The 12,478-nt window shown below is 44.7% G+C and overlaps 2 protein-coding genes and 1 pseudogene across 2 annotated transcripts; 2 read left to right on the top strand and 1 right to left on the bottom strand.

Annotated features, from left to right (window-relative positions):
- The first annotated feature begins 6,146 nt into the window (after positions 1–6,146).
- On the top strand, positions 6,147–6,713 carry LOC148572518 (uncharacterized). Its single transcript, XM_088507563.1, has one exon. It carries the CDS (start codon positions 6,147–6,149, stop codon positions 6,711–6,713), a length of 567 nt encoding a protein of 188 aa, XP_088363689.1.
- Positions 6,714–7,344: 631 nt separating this feature from the next.
- On the top strand, positions 7,345–8,172 carry LOC148572517 (uncharacterized). Its single transcript, XM_088507562.1, has one exon. It carries the CDS (start codon positions 7,345–7,347, stop codon positions 8,170–8,172), a length of 828 nt encoding a protein of 275 aa, XP_088363688.1.
- Positions 8,173–11,499: 3,327 nt separating this feature from the next.
- On the bottom strand, positions 11,500–12,138 carry LOC148572516 (uncharacterized; annotated as a pseudogene).
- Between the last annotated feature and the right edge of the window lie 340 nt (positions 12,139–12,478).

Raw genomic sequence — 12,478 nt, 5'->3', positions numbered from 1 at the left:
GAAGGAAAAGAAATTATGCTCACAAGAAAAGACCTCACCAGAAGTGGGATAAAGAAAGAAACAATGGGCAAAGTAAATCAATTGAGGATAAATGCTTCCGTTGTGGTGGAAAGGGCCATTGGTCACGTACCTGTCGTACCCCAAGGCACCTAGTTGATCTTTATCAAGTATCCTTGAAAAAGGATGACAAAGGAAAGGAAACAAATTTTGTTTCAAATTATGAAAATTCCACCATTCATTATGATGTATCTAATTTCTTTGAGGATCCTGAAGAAAATATTGGCTATTTGATCAATGATGGAATAGTTTGATATATGTATGTGTTTGTTAAGTATTCATGTGAATAATTTTACTGTACATGTACTTCTACTCATTTTATTATCATTTGTTTTTTTCTTTGAAGAGAAATGGCAAGGACATATTCTGAAGATATTTGCCTTGCGGATAGTGCGAGTTCACACACTATTCTTAAAAGTAATATATATTTTACCCATCTTGTGCCAAAAGATGAATATGTTAATACTATTATTGGCTCGGGCAATGTGATAGAAGGCTCCGAAAGAGCTATAATTTTGTTTCCTGGAGGAACAAAATTTATAATAAATAATGCACTATTATCTACCAAGTCTCGAAGAAACTTGTTGAGTTTTAAAGATATTCGCCGAAATGGATATCATATTGAGACTATGAATGAGGAAAATCATGAGTATTTATGTATCACAACTCATGATTTAAATAAAAAGGTTATACTAGAAAAGTTACCCTCACTTTCATCTGAATTGTATTATACCAAGATTAGTGCAATTGAATCACATGCCATTGTAAACCAGAAGTTTACTAGTCCAAATGAATTCATAACTTGGCATGATAGATTAGGTCATCCGGGAACAACCATGATGAGGAGAATTATTAAAAACTCTCATGGACATTCACTAAAGAACCAGAAGATTCTTAAATCTAGTGAATTTTGTTGTGCTGCATGTTCTCAAGGGAAGTTAATTTTAAAGTCATCACCAGTAAAGATTGGATTTGAGTCTCCTGAATTCTTAGAAAGGATTCAAGGTGATATATGTGGACCTATTCATCCACCATGTGGATCTTTTAGATATTTTATGGTCCTGATAGACGCATCTTCGAGATGGTCACATGTGTGCTTATTATCTTCTCGCAACCTGGCGTTTGCGAGATTACTGGCTCAAATTATTCGATTAAAAGCACAATTTCCAGAAAATCCAATCAAAGAAATTCGCCTTGATAATGCTGGTGAATTTACTTCCCAAGCTTTTGATGCTTATTGTATGGCTAATGGAATAAGTGTTGAATATCCAGTAGCTTATGTTCACACACAAAATGGGTTAGCAGAATCACTTATTAAGTGCCTCCAATTAATTGCTAAACCCTTGCTTATGAGAACAAATCTCCCAACCTCGGTTTGGAGGCATGCAGTTTTACATGCCGCAGCACTTATTCTTTTGAGGCCAACGAGTTATCATCAGTTCTCTCATATGCAATTAGCTTTTGGCCAGCAGCCAAATATTTCCCATTTAAGAATATTTGGGTGTACGATATATGTTTCCATTGCACCACCTAATCGCACCAAAATGGGACCCCAAAGAAAATTGGGGATATATGTTGGATATGATTCTCACTCTATAGTGAGGTATCTTGAGATACAAACGGGAGATGTGTTTAAAGCCCGGTTTGCGGATTGTCATTTTGATGAATCAAAATTTCCAACATTAGGGGGAGAGAATAAGCTTCCTGAAAAGGAACTTAATTGGAATGCATCATCGTTGATGCATTTAGATCCTCGATCAGGACAATGTGAACTAGAAGTTCAAAAGATTATACATTTGCAAAGAATAGCAAATGAATTGCCTGATGCATTTTCCGATACAAAGAGGATTACCAAATCTTATATACCAGCGGAAAATACCCCAATTCGAATTGATGTCCCAGTAGGACAAGTAGCCGCTGAAGCAAATTCACTCCAGAAGCGTGGTAGGGCGGAAAATGTTCCAATTCGAATTGATGTCCTAGTAGGACAAATAGCCACTGAAGCAAATACAAGCCAGAAGCGTGGCAGGCCTGTCGGTTCCAAAGATAAAAATCCTCGAAAGAGAAAAGAGGTAAATACTATTCCTGTTGAAAAAGACATTGTAGAGACACCTGCAGTTGTCCAAAATTCTAATATAGTTTTAACGCCAGAAGACGTTCAGGTACCTGAAAATTGTGAAAATGATGAGATCTCGATAAATTATGTCTTTACAGGAGAGAAATGGGACCGAAATAAGACAATTGTCAATGAAATATTTGCATATAACGTGGCATTAAATATCATGCATGAAAGTAAGGATCTTGAGCCAAGATCAGTCGAAGAATGTCGACTAAGGAATGATTGGCCAAAATGGAAAGAAGCCATGAAGGCTGAGTTAGACTCACTTGCAAAACGTGAAGTCTTTGGACCTGTAGTCCGTACACCTGCAGATGTAAAACCTATTGGATACAAATGGGTATTTGTGAGAAAACGAAATGAGAAAAATGAAGTTGTGCGCTATAAAGCCCGACTTGTGGCACAATGTTTCTCACAAAGGCCTGGTATAGATTATGAAGAAACGTATTTCCCTGTAGTGGATGCGATAACATTGCGTTATTTGGTCAGTTTATCTGCATATCATAAACTGCATATGCATTTAATGGATGTGGTAACAGCCTATTTATACGGCTCATTAGATCGGGATATCTATATGAAAGTCCCTAAAGGACTAAAGATATCTAAACCATCCAATGAATATTCGCAAGAGTTATACTCAGTCAAATTGCAAAGATCTTTATATGGTCTAAAGCAATCTGGACGAATGTGGTATAATCGTCTTACTAAGTATCTGGCCAAAAACGGATTCAAGAATGATGATATCTGCCCATGTATTTTCATAAAGAAAACTACATCTGGGTTCATTATAATTGCTGTGTACGTTGATGATTTAAATATTATTGGGACTCCTGAAGAGATTCCAACAATTATAAAAACTCCAAAAGAAGAGTTTGAGATGAAAGATCTTGGAAGAACTAAATTTTGTCTCAGCCTGCAGATCGAGCATATAAAAAATGGGATCTTTATTCATCAAACAACATACGTAGAAAAGATCTTGAAGAGATTTTATATGGATAAGTCACATCCATTAAGTACCCCAATGATCGTAAGATCTTTGGATGTGAAAAAGGATCAATTCCGTCCTAAAGAAGAAAATGAAGATATCCTTGGTCCTGAAGTACCATATCTTAGTGCCATTGGAGCACTAATGTATCTTGCTAATAATACGCGACCTGACATATCATTCGTGGTGAATTTACTAGCAAGATATAGTTCTTCTCCAACCAGAAGACATTGGAGTGGAATCAAACAAATTTTTTGATATCTTCATGGGACGGTTGATATGGGATTGTTTTATCCCTATGGATCCAAGTCACAACTAGTTGGCTATGCGGATGCTGGATACTTGTCTGATCCATACAAAGGGAGGTCTCAAACAGGATATCTGTTCACATATGGTGGTACAGCTATATCATGGAGGTCCACGAAACAGACGATAGCAGCAACCTCCTCGAATCATGTTGAAATACTGGCGATTCATGAAGCTAGTCGCGAGTGTTTTTGGCTGAGGAGTCTGATTCAATATATTCTGTCATCATGTGGACTGATTGATCATAAGATAGCTCCAACTGTCCTGTTTGAAGATAATACAGCATGCATTGCTCAACTTAAAGGCGGATACATCAAAGGCGATAGAACAAAGCATATTTCTCCCAAATTCTTTTTCACTCATGATCTTCAAAATCAGGGGATTATTGACGTCCAACAGATTCGATCAAGTGACAATCTGGCAGATTTATTTACAAAGTCACTCCCAAAATCGTCCTTTGAAATATTGATACATGAGATTGGGATGCGCCAATTTCGAGACATTAAATGATGTCGGCAAGAGGGGGAGACTGTACTCTTTTTTCCTTGGTCAGGTTTTTTCCCATTGGGTTTTTCTTGACAAGGTTTTTAATGAAGCAGTCCCCATCACAAAGGATATTGTATTCTTTTTCCTTCACTAAGATTTTTCCCACAGGGTTTTCCTCTAGTAAGGCTTTAATGAGGCAATAATCCTAAATGGGCATCCAAGGGGGAGTATTGTGATAAGAACGAGCAACGTGGATGCCCATTCCCATGTAAAACTCACATTTTCAAAGAAGGAATGACATTAAATGTATGTTGAAATTAAGCTCCCAATATATGTATAAATAGAGGCCTTTGCCTCTGAGAGAAAGACAAGCACACAATTACAAATATTTCCATTTCTCTCTCTCTCTCTTTACAGTAATAAAACAAATGCAATTCTCTCTCTCTTTACTTTTAATACTTCTTTCTATCTTTACATATATATACATATTACAACATATAATATTAATGTATATATATATAAATTATTACCGAGCTAATTATATTAATGCTAGAGTCTTCTATTTACATATTTTATTTTATATTTACATCTTCCTTATTTATTTAGTTATTTTACAACAATTTAGAATTATTAGTTACATTATTGTGATCATATTTCTAAGCTCAATAAATGTATATAACAAACTTATCATAATCCAATTTCTATATGTTCTTTTTATATTTTTGTTATTAATTTCATAAACTCAATCACCCACCCACGCGTATGCGTGGGCCTCTTGCTAATTTTTAATATGTATTTATATTCCAACATGTATTTTATATCGGTGAGTGGCTGATTTTAGTGTACACGTAGTATAACCCTTTCAAAAATTACTAAACCATTATACAAATGATTTGCTTTACTTGAAGAGGAAATCACATCTAAACACGCCCTAAATATTATTACTAATAATTTGGATTTTGAAAGTAATATAAAATACTATAAGTTAGGATTTTCTTGGCCATTTGTTAAGACTATTTTGCTAAAAATTTTTAATAAATTTTTTACACACATTAGATATTTTAAGAATTTTAAATACTTAGTCTTTCTAACACAAACTTTCTATATTTAACACTTTAACAAATGTATAGCTAAATTCTACAAGTGGTCTAGTGAAATATAATTTTCTTGCATGTTTTTTAGGTATATTTAATAGAAAATTTTTTTTAAATGTTTCTAAAACACTAATATTTTAGTAATTTTAATTATTAATTTTTAATTAATATATTATATATTTTATAATTGTTACGGCCTGACTCAAACATCATATGGGCCGACCCGACTCACGAACCACCCGACCCGAACGGTCGGGTGCGAGGCGTTCAAGTATCGACCCGAACACGCGTCCTAGATAGCTCTCTACTACAACTGTATGGGGAAGCTTCGAGGAAGGTGGGTTCTGTTCTTGTGGGACCCGCCTCTGACATGGTATATATGTGGAGGGTCCCACCCCTCCCCCAAGGTACGTCACATACCATTCTCTCATTTTTCGCCTGCACACTTGACTGACTAGAGCGTCGGAGTGTCTTTGCAGGTGACACCCCCCTCTCCACACGAAGAGCTCGGGAAGTCGGTTACCCCTCCTCCAATCCAGCAACCCGGAACCAGGCAATTCCCCCTCTCATCAACCGAAGTACCAACCCGAACCGTCCGGTACCCGACCAACCATACATTGGCGCCATCTGTGGGGATGCCTGAATGGACGTTGTACTGGGCCCTGGAGGGCAAGGCCGCGAGGCCGAGCACAGAGGGGAAGCCTCCGTGGCTTCCTCCCGGGAGCGCACGAGGTCCCCTCCACGAAATCGCACCGAGCCGACTACACGATCTCGAGAAAGACGCTCCTTTGGGGGAACAGGCAACAACAGCGCCAGAATAATGCAGGAACTGCGTCACAGGATGCAGAACCTGTAGCGCCAGCTGGTAGATCAGGAACATCGTCAACAAACTCCCGAATCAAGCTACTCCCGTTCTCCTCCGAGAAGCCACTCCCACCGAATACCCAGCCCACGATCTGAGCCCGAGAGCACCCGAGAAGAAGGACGCCCAAGAAGACGCCGCGACCCCGTCATTTACACAAGGCGGGAAAGGAGACGCGCCTCAGGACAAGACCGGGAAGACGGTGAGGGAAGACCAAGGAGAACGCGGAGACCAGTGATAATGGGCGCAACCCCGTTTCATAGTTCCATCCTCGAAGTCCGGCTGTCAAAGCACTTTGACAAGCCAATGGACATGAGGTACGACGGAACCCAAGACCCGCAGGAGCACCTTACGGCCTTCGAGGCCAGGATAAACCTGGAGGGAGTGAGAGACGAGGTAAGGTTCCGCGCTTTTCCGGTCACTCTGGCGGGACCGGCAATACGGTGTTTTAATAGCCTCCCGCAGGGCTCGGTGGCCAAATTTTTGGACATCGGCCACACTTTTCTAGCTCAATTCACGACCAGAATTGCAAAAGTAAAACACCCGATCAATTTACTCGAAGTGATTCAGAGGTTCGGCGAGCCGACCAGAAAATATCTAGACCGGTTCAACGACGAGTGCTTGGAGATCGACGGTCTGACCGATTCGGTTGCTAGCCTGTGCTTGACGAAAGGACTTCTAAACGAGGACTTCAAAAAGTACCTCACCACGAAGCCGGTGTGGACAATGCAGGTGATCCAAAGTGTAGCTAGGGAATACATTAACGATGAGGAAGTCAGCCAAGTCGTGGCTGCCAACAAACGGTAGCCCTCCTACAATCAAACCCAGCAGCTCGGTAGCGGGGAAAGGCAGAAGGAACACGCTAGAGATGGCGGTCCGAGCAAGACACCCAGGCCGTTTTCTCGAGTCGGAAAATTCACCAATTACACCCCCTCACCATCCCCATCACAGAAGTTTATCAGTAGATAGCCAAGAAGGGAATTTTGTCGAAGCCCCGACCTCTGAAGGACCGAACCGGGGGAAACAAGAGCCTCTATTGTGATTATCACAAGGGCTATGGACACAAGACACATGATTGGTTCGACCTGAAGGACGCGCTAGAACAAGCGATCCGGGACGAAAAACTGGCCAAATTATCCCATCTCATCAGGAAGCCGAGGAGGCGAGATCGCGACCGCGAGGGAGATGACAAGACCCACGCGGTGAAGTGACGTCACGAGCCGGAGGACAACGAGCACGACCTTACCATAGTGAACGTGGTAACAGCAAGAGACGCTCCTCCAAGGTCGAGGTCGGCACACAAGAAAGACGCCAAGGTCCTGGTGGTTTCCTCATCTTCTATGCGAAGCTCCAAGAGATCCCCACCCATCTCATTTGGCCCGGAGGACCAATGGTTCGATGAGGCCGCGGAAAACCCTCCCATGGTCATCACGGCCAGATGGGAACCGGCCTCATCAAGTGGATCCTTGTGGACACCGGGGCTGACTCGAACATCATGTTTCGCAACGTGTTCGACGCCTTGAGCCTACGGGATGCCGATTTAAAGACGCACCAGCACAGTGTCGTAGGCTTGGGCGACCACTTCATCAAGCCAGACGGAATAATCTCCCTACCTGTATCAGTAGGACAAGGCCAAGGACGGAGGTCGGTAATGGCAGAATTTGTGGTTCTGCGAGACTCCACGGCCTACAGCGTCATCCTAGGGAGAAAGACTATCAACGACCTCAGGGCAGTAATCAGCACAAAGATGTTGGTAATGAAGTTCATCGCTGATGACGGATCTGTGGGATCCATAAAAGGAGACTTGGAAACGGCAGTCGCTTGCGACAATGCCAGCCTCTCCTTAAGGAAGAAATCTAAAGAGGCATCGGGAGTGTTCCTCGCCGACTTGGACGCTAGAGTTGACGACAAACCGAGACCTGAACCGGAAGGGAACCTGGAGAGGTTCAGAGTCGGTGACACGGAGGAGAAATTCACCTTTGTGAACAGAAACCTCCCACACGACCTGAAGGAACCTCTAATGGAAATGATCAGGGCTAACGGCGACCTATTTGCTTGGACGCCAGCCGACATGCCGGGAATAGACCCCCAACTCATGTCACATCACTTGGCCGTCAAGGCGGAAGCCAGACCGGTGGCTCAGAGGAGAAGGAAAATGTCACAAGAAAGAGCAGAGAAGGTGGCCAGGCAAACGTCCAGCCTCCTCAAAGCGGGATTTATTCGAGAACTCGACAACTCGACTACTCGACATGGCTGTCGAATGTAGTTCTAGTGAAAAAGCACAATGGAAAATGGAAGATGTGTGTGGATTACTCCGATCTCAACAAAGCATGCCCCAAGGACTGCTACCCCCTGCCCAACATTGACGCACTCGTCGACGCAGCGGCAGGATATCGGTACCTGAGCTTTATGGACGCTTATTCTGGCTATAATCAGATACCGATGCACCGGCCTGACGAAGAGAAAACAACGTTCATAACGCCGGGAGGGATATATTGCTACAAGGTAATGCCGTTCGGCCTGAAGAACGCTGTGGCAACGTACCAAAGGCTAATGAACAAGATATTTAGTAACCTCATAGGCAAAACGGTGGAGGTGTATGTAGATGATATCCTCGCAAAGACCACTCGACCTGAGGACCTCATAGGCGACCTGGGAAATGTGTTCGCCTTCCTCCGACAACACGGCATGAGGCTCAACCCACTCAAATGCGCCTTTGCCATGGAAGCAGGAAAGTTCCTAGGGTTCATGATAACCCAAAGGGTGGTCGAGGCCAACCTAGAAAAGTACCATGCAATACTCCAAATGAAGATTCCGGGCTGTGTCAAGGATGTTCAGAGGCTGTCGGGTAGACTTACTGCCTTATCCCGTTTCCTTGGAGCGTTGGCTGCCAGGGCGCTGCCATTTTTCAACCTTATGAAAAAAGGGATAGTGTTTGAATGGACCCCGGCGTGTGAGGAAGCGTTTAAACATTTCAAAGAGATCCTCGCAAAACCGCCCGTGCTCGGGAAGCCCAAGATCGGAGAACCGCTCTACCTATACCTAGCCATAACGGAGGAAGCGTTGGCGGCGGTTTTGGTACGAGAAGAAGGGAAGGTTCAACAACCAATTTACTTTGTGAGTAGAGCACTGCAAGGAGCGAAACTTGGATACAACAAATTAGAGAAGCTAGCACTGGCGCTGCTGACCTCTTCCCGCAGGCTACGGCAATACTTCCAGGGTCACCAAGTGGTCGTGAGAACGGACCAGGGAATTCGCCAGGTGCTCCAAAAACCCGACTTAGCGGGAAGAATGATGACTTGGGCCATCGATCTATCTCAGTATGACTTGCGATATGAGCTCCGACATGCGATTAAGGCGCAAGCAATGGCAGACTTCTTGGTTGAGGTAACGGGGGACCCAACCGAGGAAGCGGGCATACGGTGGAGGCTCCATGTGGACGGGGCCTCCAACCAAACGTTCGGAGGTGCCGGGATCATCTTGGAAAGTCCTGCCGGGGTCATATACGAACAATCAATCAAGTTTGAGTTTCCCGTATTGAACAACCAAGTGGAGTACGAGGCCCTCTTGGACGGCTTGATCCTAGCTTGGGAAGTCGGGGCTACGAGGCTGGAAGTGTGCAGTGACTCACAGGTCGTTACCTCGCAAGTAAATGGAAGCTACCAGCCAGAGACTCGCTATTGCAGAAGTACTTGGAGAAGGTCAAAGAGTTGAGCAAACAATTTGAGGAGGTCGCGGTCCAGCACGTTCCGAGGGAAAGGAACACACGGGCAGACCTCCTATCCAAGCTAGCAAGCACAAAACTGGGAGTCAGCAACCGGTCCCTCATTCAAGGCATGATAAAAAAAACCAGCAGTCGCCCTTCACCTAAAAAAGATAGGCCCCTCCTGGATGTACCCCATCACTGATTTCCTAGAAAACGGCAAACTCCCTGACGACAAGAAGGAAGCTAAAGCGTTGAGAAGGGAGGCGGCCAAATATGCGATCATACAAGGTCAACTATTTAAAAAGGGACTCAGCCAACCCTTATTAAAGTACCTGCATCCCGACCAAACGGACTACGTACTCAAAGAGGTCCACGAAGGATGCTGTGGTCACCATATCGAGGGCAAAGCCCTAGCAAGAAAGCTCATCCGAGCTGGATATTACTGGCCATCATTGATGATGGACTCCAAAAAATTTGTAAGAAAATGCGTCAAGTGCCAAGAGAACGCCAACTTCCACAAAGCACCGGCAACCGAGCTAAGCCTATTGACGTCCTCCCGACCTTTCGCACAGTGGGGAGTCGACCTACTTGGACCTTTCCCGGTTGGCCCGGGGCAAGTCAAATACCTCATAGTTGCTATCGACTACTACACCAAATGGATAGAGGCTGAACCACTGGCCAGCATATCCTCGTCCAATTGTCGAAAGTTTATGTGGAGGCAGGTGATAACTCGATTCGGCATCCCGGAAGTTGTTGTCTCCGATAACGGGACACAATTCACTGACAAGAAGTTCGCAGAATTCCTCTTCGGTCTGGGCATAAAGCAGAGATTCTCCTCTGTAGAGCATTCCCAGACGAACAGTCAGGTCGAGGCCGTAAACAAGGTCATCTTGCTGGGCCTCAAGAAGCGGCTGGATAACAAAAAAGGTGCATGGGCCGACGAACTCGCCTCGGTCCTCTGGTCTTACCGAACAACCGAGCAGTCGTCCACAGGAGAAACCCCTTTCCGCCTGATGTACGGGGTGGACGCAATGGTACCCGTAGAGATCGGAGAGCCGAGCCCACGATTACTTCTGAAGGGAGTAGAGGAAGCTGTGGAAAAGGACCTAGCAGATGAGGCTAGGGAGATGGCCTATTTGTCAGAAATAGCACTAAAGCAAAGAATGGCCCTGCGCTACAACGCCAAAGTGCTCAAGAGAATTTGAACAAAATGACCTCGTCTTGCGGCGCAACGATATCGGGCTGCCGACCCAAGGGGAAGGTAAACTGGCGGCAAACTGGGAAGGCCCCTACAGAGTCAAAGAGGTGATTGGCAAGGGCGCCTACAAATTGGAGAAGCTCGATGGCAAGGAAGTCCCGAGAACTTGGAATGCAAGTAACTTGAGAAGATTTTATTCCTAGCTCAAACACGCCGACTAGGCGATCTGACGAGCTCAGTGATTTACTTTTGTTAAGTACTTATTATGGCAATAGACTTGCTTAACTATCGATTAATGTTTACTTGTCAAAATTACCCTCCCATTTACTTTTCTCCATTTACGCATCCCACAACAACAAGTTCCTTATAATACATGTTAAACGGGACCACGATACGGTGCCCCGGGACTGATCACCCTGGGAGCCAACTAAGTTAAAGCCATAACAAACGGCTACAGCAATAGCAAAGCCACGACTTGGCTTCGCCAAATTACCAACACAACGGTAAACAAACATGAGCGACAAGCCAATACCAACAAAACGGTAACAAAATAGAACGAAAATGCTACCAGACAAGCAGAGAAAGATGATAATCACAAGCCAACACCAAGCGACTATTAAAGTATATCAAAAAGTAAGTTCCACAAGTTCTACAACAAAATCACAAACTCCATACAAAGATACAAGAGATCATTTCTTGGGCATAACGACAATCTTGCCATCCTTGATTGTCTTAAAGACCCCGATTGCCGACGTGTCGAAGTCAGGAGCCACGATCTTCACCTGGGCCTTAAGAGCCTCTTCAGTCATTAGGATCGCGCCTTTTCCCTGCTTCACGGTCTCTTTATACTTCTTCTTACACTCTTCGGCTTCAGCTTGAGCGGCCTTAGCCGACGAGATGGCCACATCACGTTCCTTCTCCAAAGCGACCATCCGACCTTGCGCGGCATTGAGCTGACTTTCCAAAGTCATCTCCCGCTCGGTTAGACGGGATACGGTAGCATCAGAGGTCTTCAATTTTTCCTCGGCAGACGCGGCCTTCTCCTCGGCAGCCTTAAGCTTCTCCTCTGCCTTGGACAGCTGCTCCCGAAGCGTTTCAACTTAAGTTTTGAATTGATTATTGGCTGTAGCAGCAGATTCGAGCTTCCTACGCACCGACTGCATCCCCGACAACTCGAACTCGGCCTTCCGAGCTATAGCAGCACCGCGGAGGAGGGTAAGGTACATCCACCTCGCCTGTCCCGCAAGGTCGGAGCCACAGAAGTGCTCCTCCGTGCCGAGAAGCAACTGGGAATCTATGAAGGTCCCGGCGTCAAAGTTCCTCTCCATCACGATGAGGGCTCCTTCAGGGCTGGAGAATGACCTCTACCTCTTAGGGCGAATGACCTTCAATTCATTATCATCATCGACTTGTTGAGCGGAGGTCGAATACCCAGTACCGGTCGCCTCCTCATGAATGGGAGAGACGCGCCCCCTGTTAGAATGTTTGTCCGACATCTTGGCATCACGGGGTGAAGGCACCGCCTGATCCTCCTTATTCTCAGGTGGGGCCTCCGGCTTCCCGTCAGCCTTTTCTTCATCGCTTTCCTCCAAAAAAGTCTTGTACAAACTCTCAAGGCCTGTCACCTCGGCAGACATTCCCACTGCAACAAATAAATAAACAAGTTAG

This window comes from Arachis ipaensis, chromosome B3, assembly GCF_059453495.1.
Source record: "Arachis ipaensis isolate K30076 ecotype BB chromosome B3, ASM5945349v1, whole genome shotgun sequence".
NCBI lineage: Eukaryota > Viridiplantae > Streptophyta > Magnoliopsida > Fabales > Fabaceae > Arachis > Arachis ipaensis.
The sequence above is the reverse complement of the archived record's forward strand: the minus strand, read 5'-3'. Positions and strand labels throughout refer to the sequence as shown.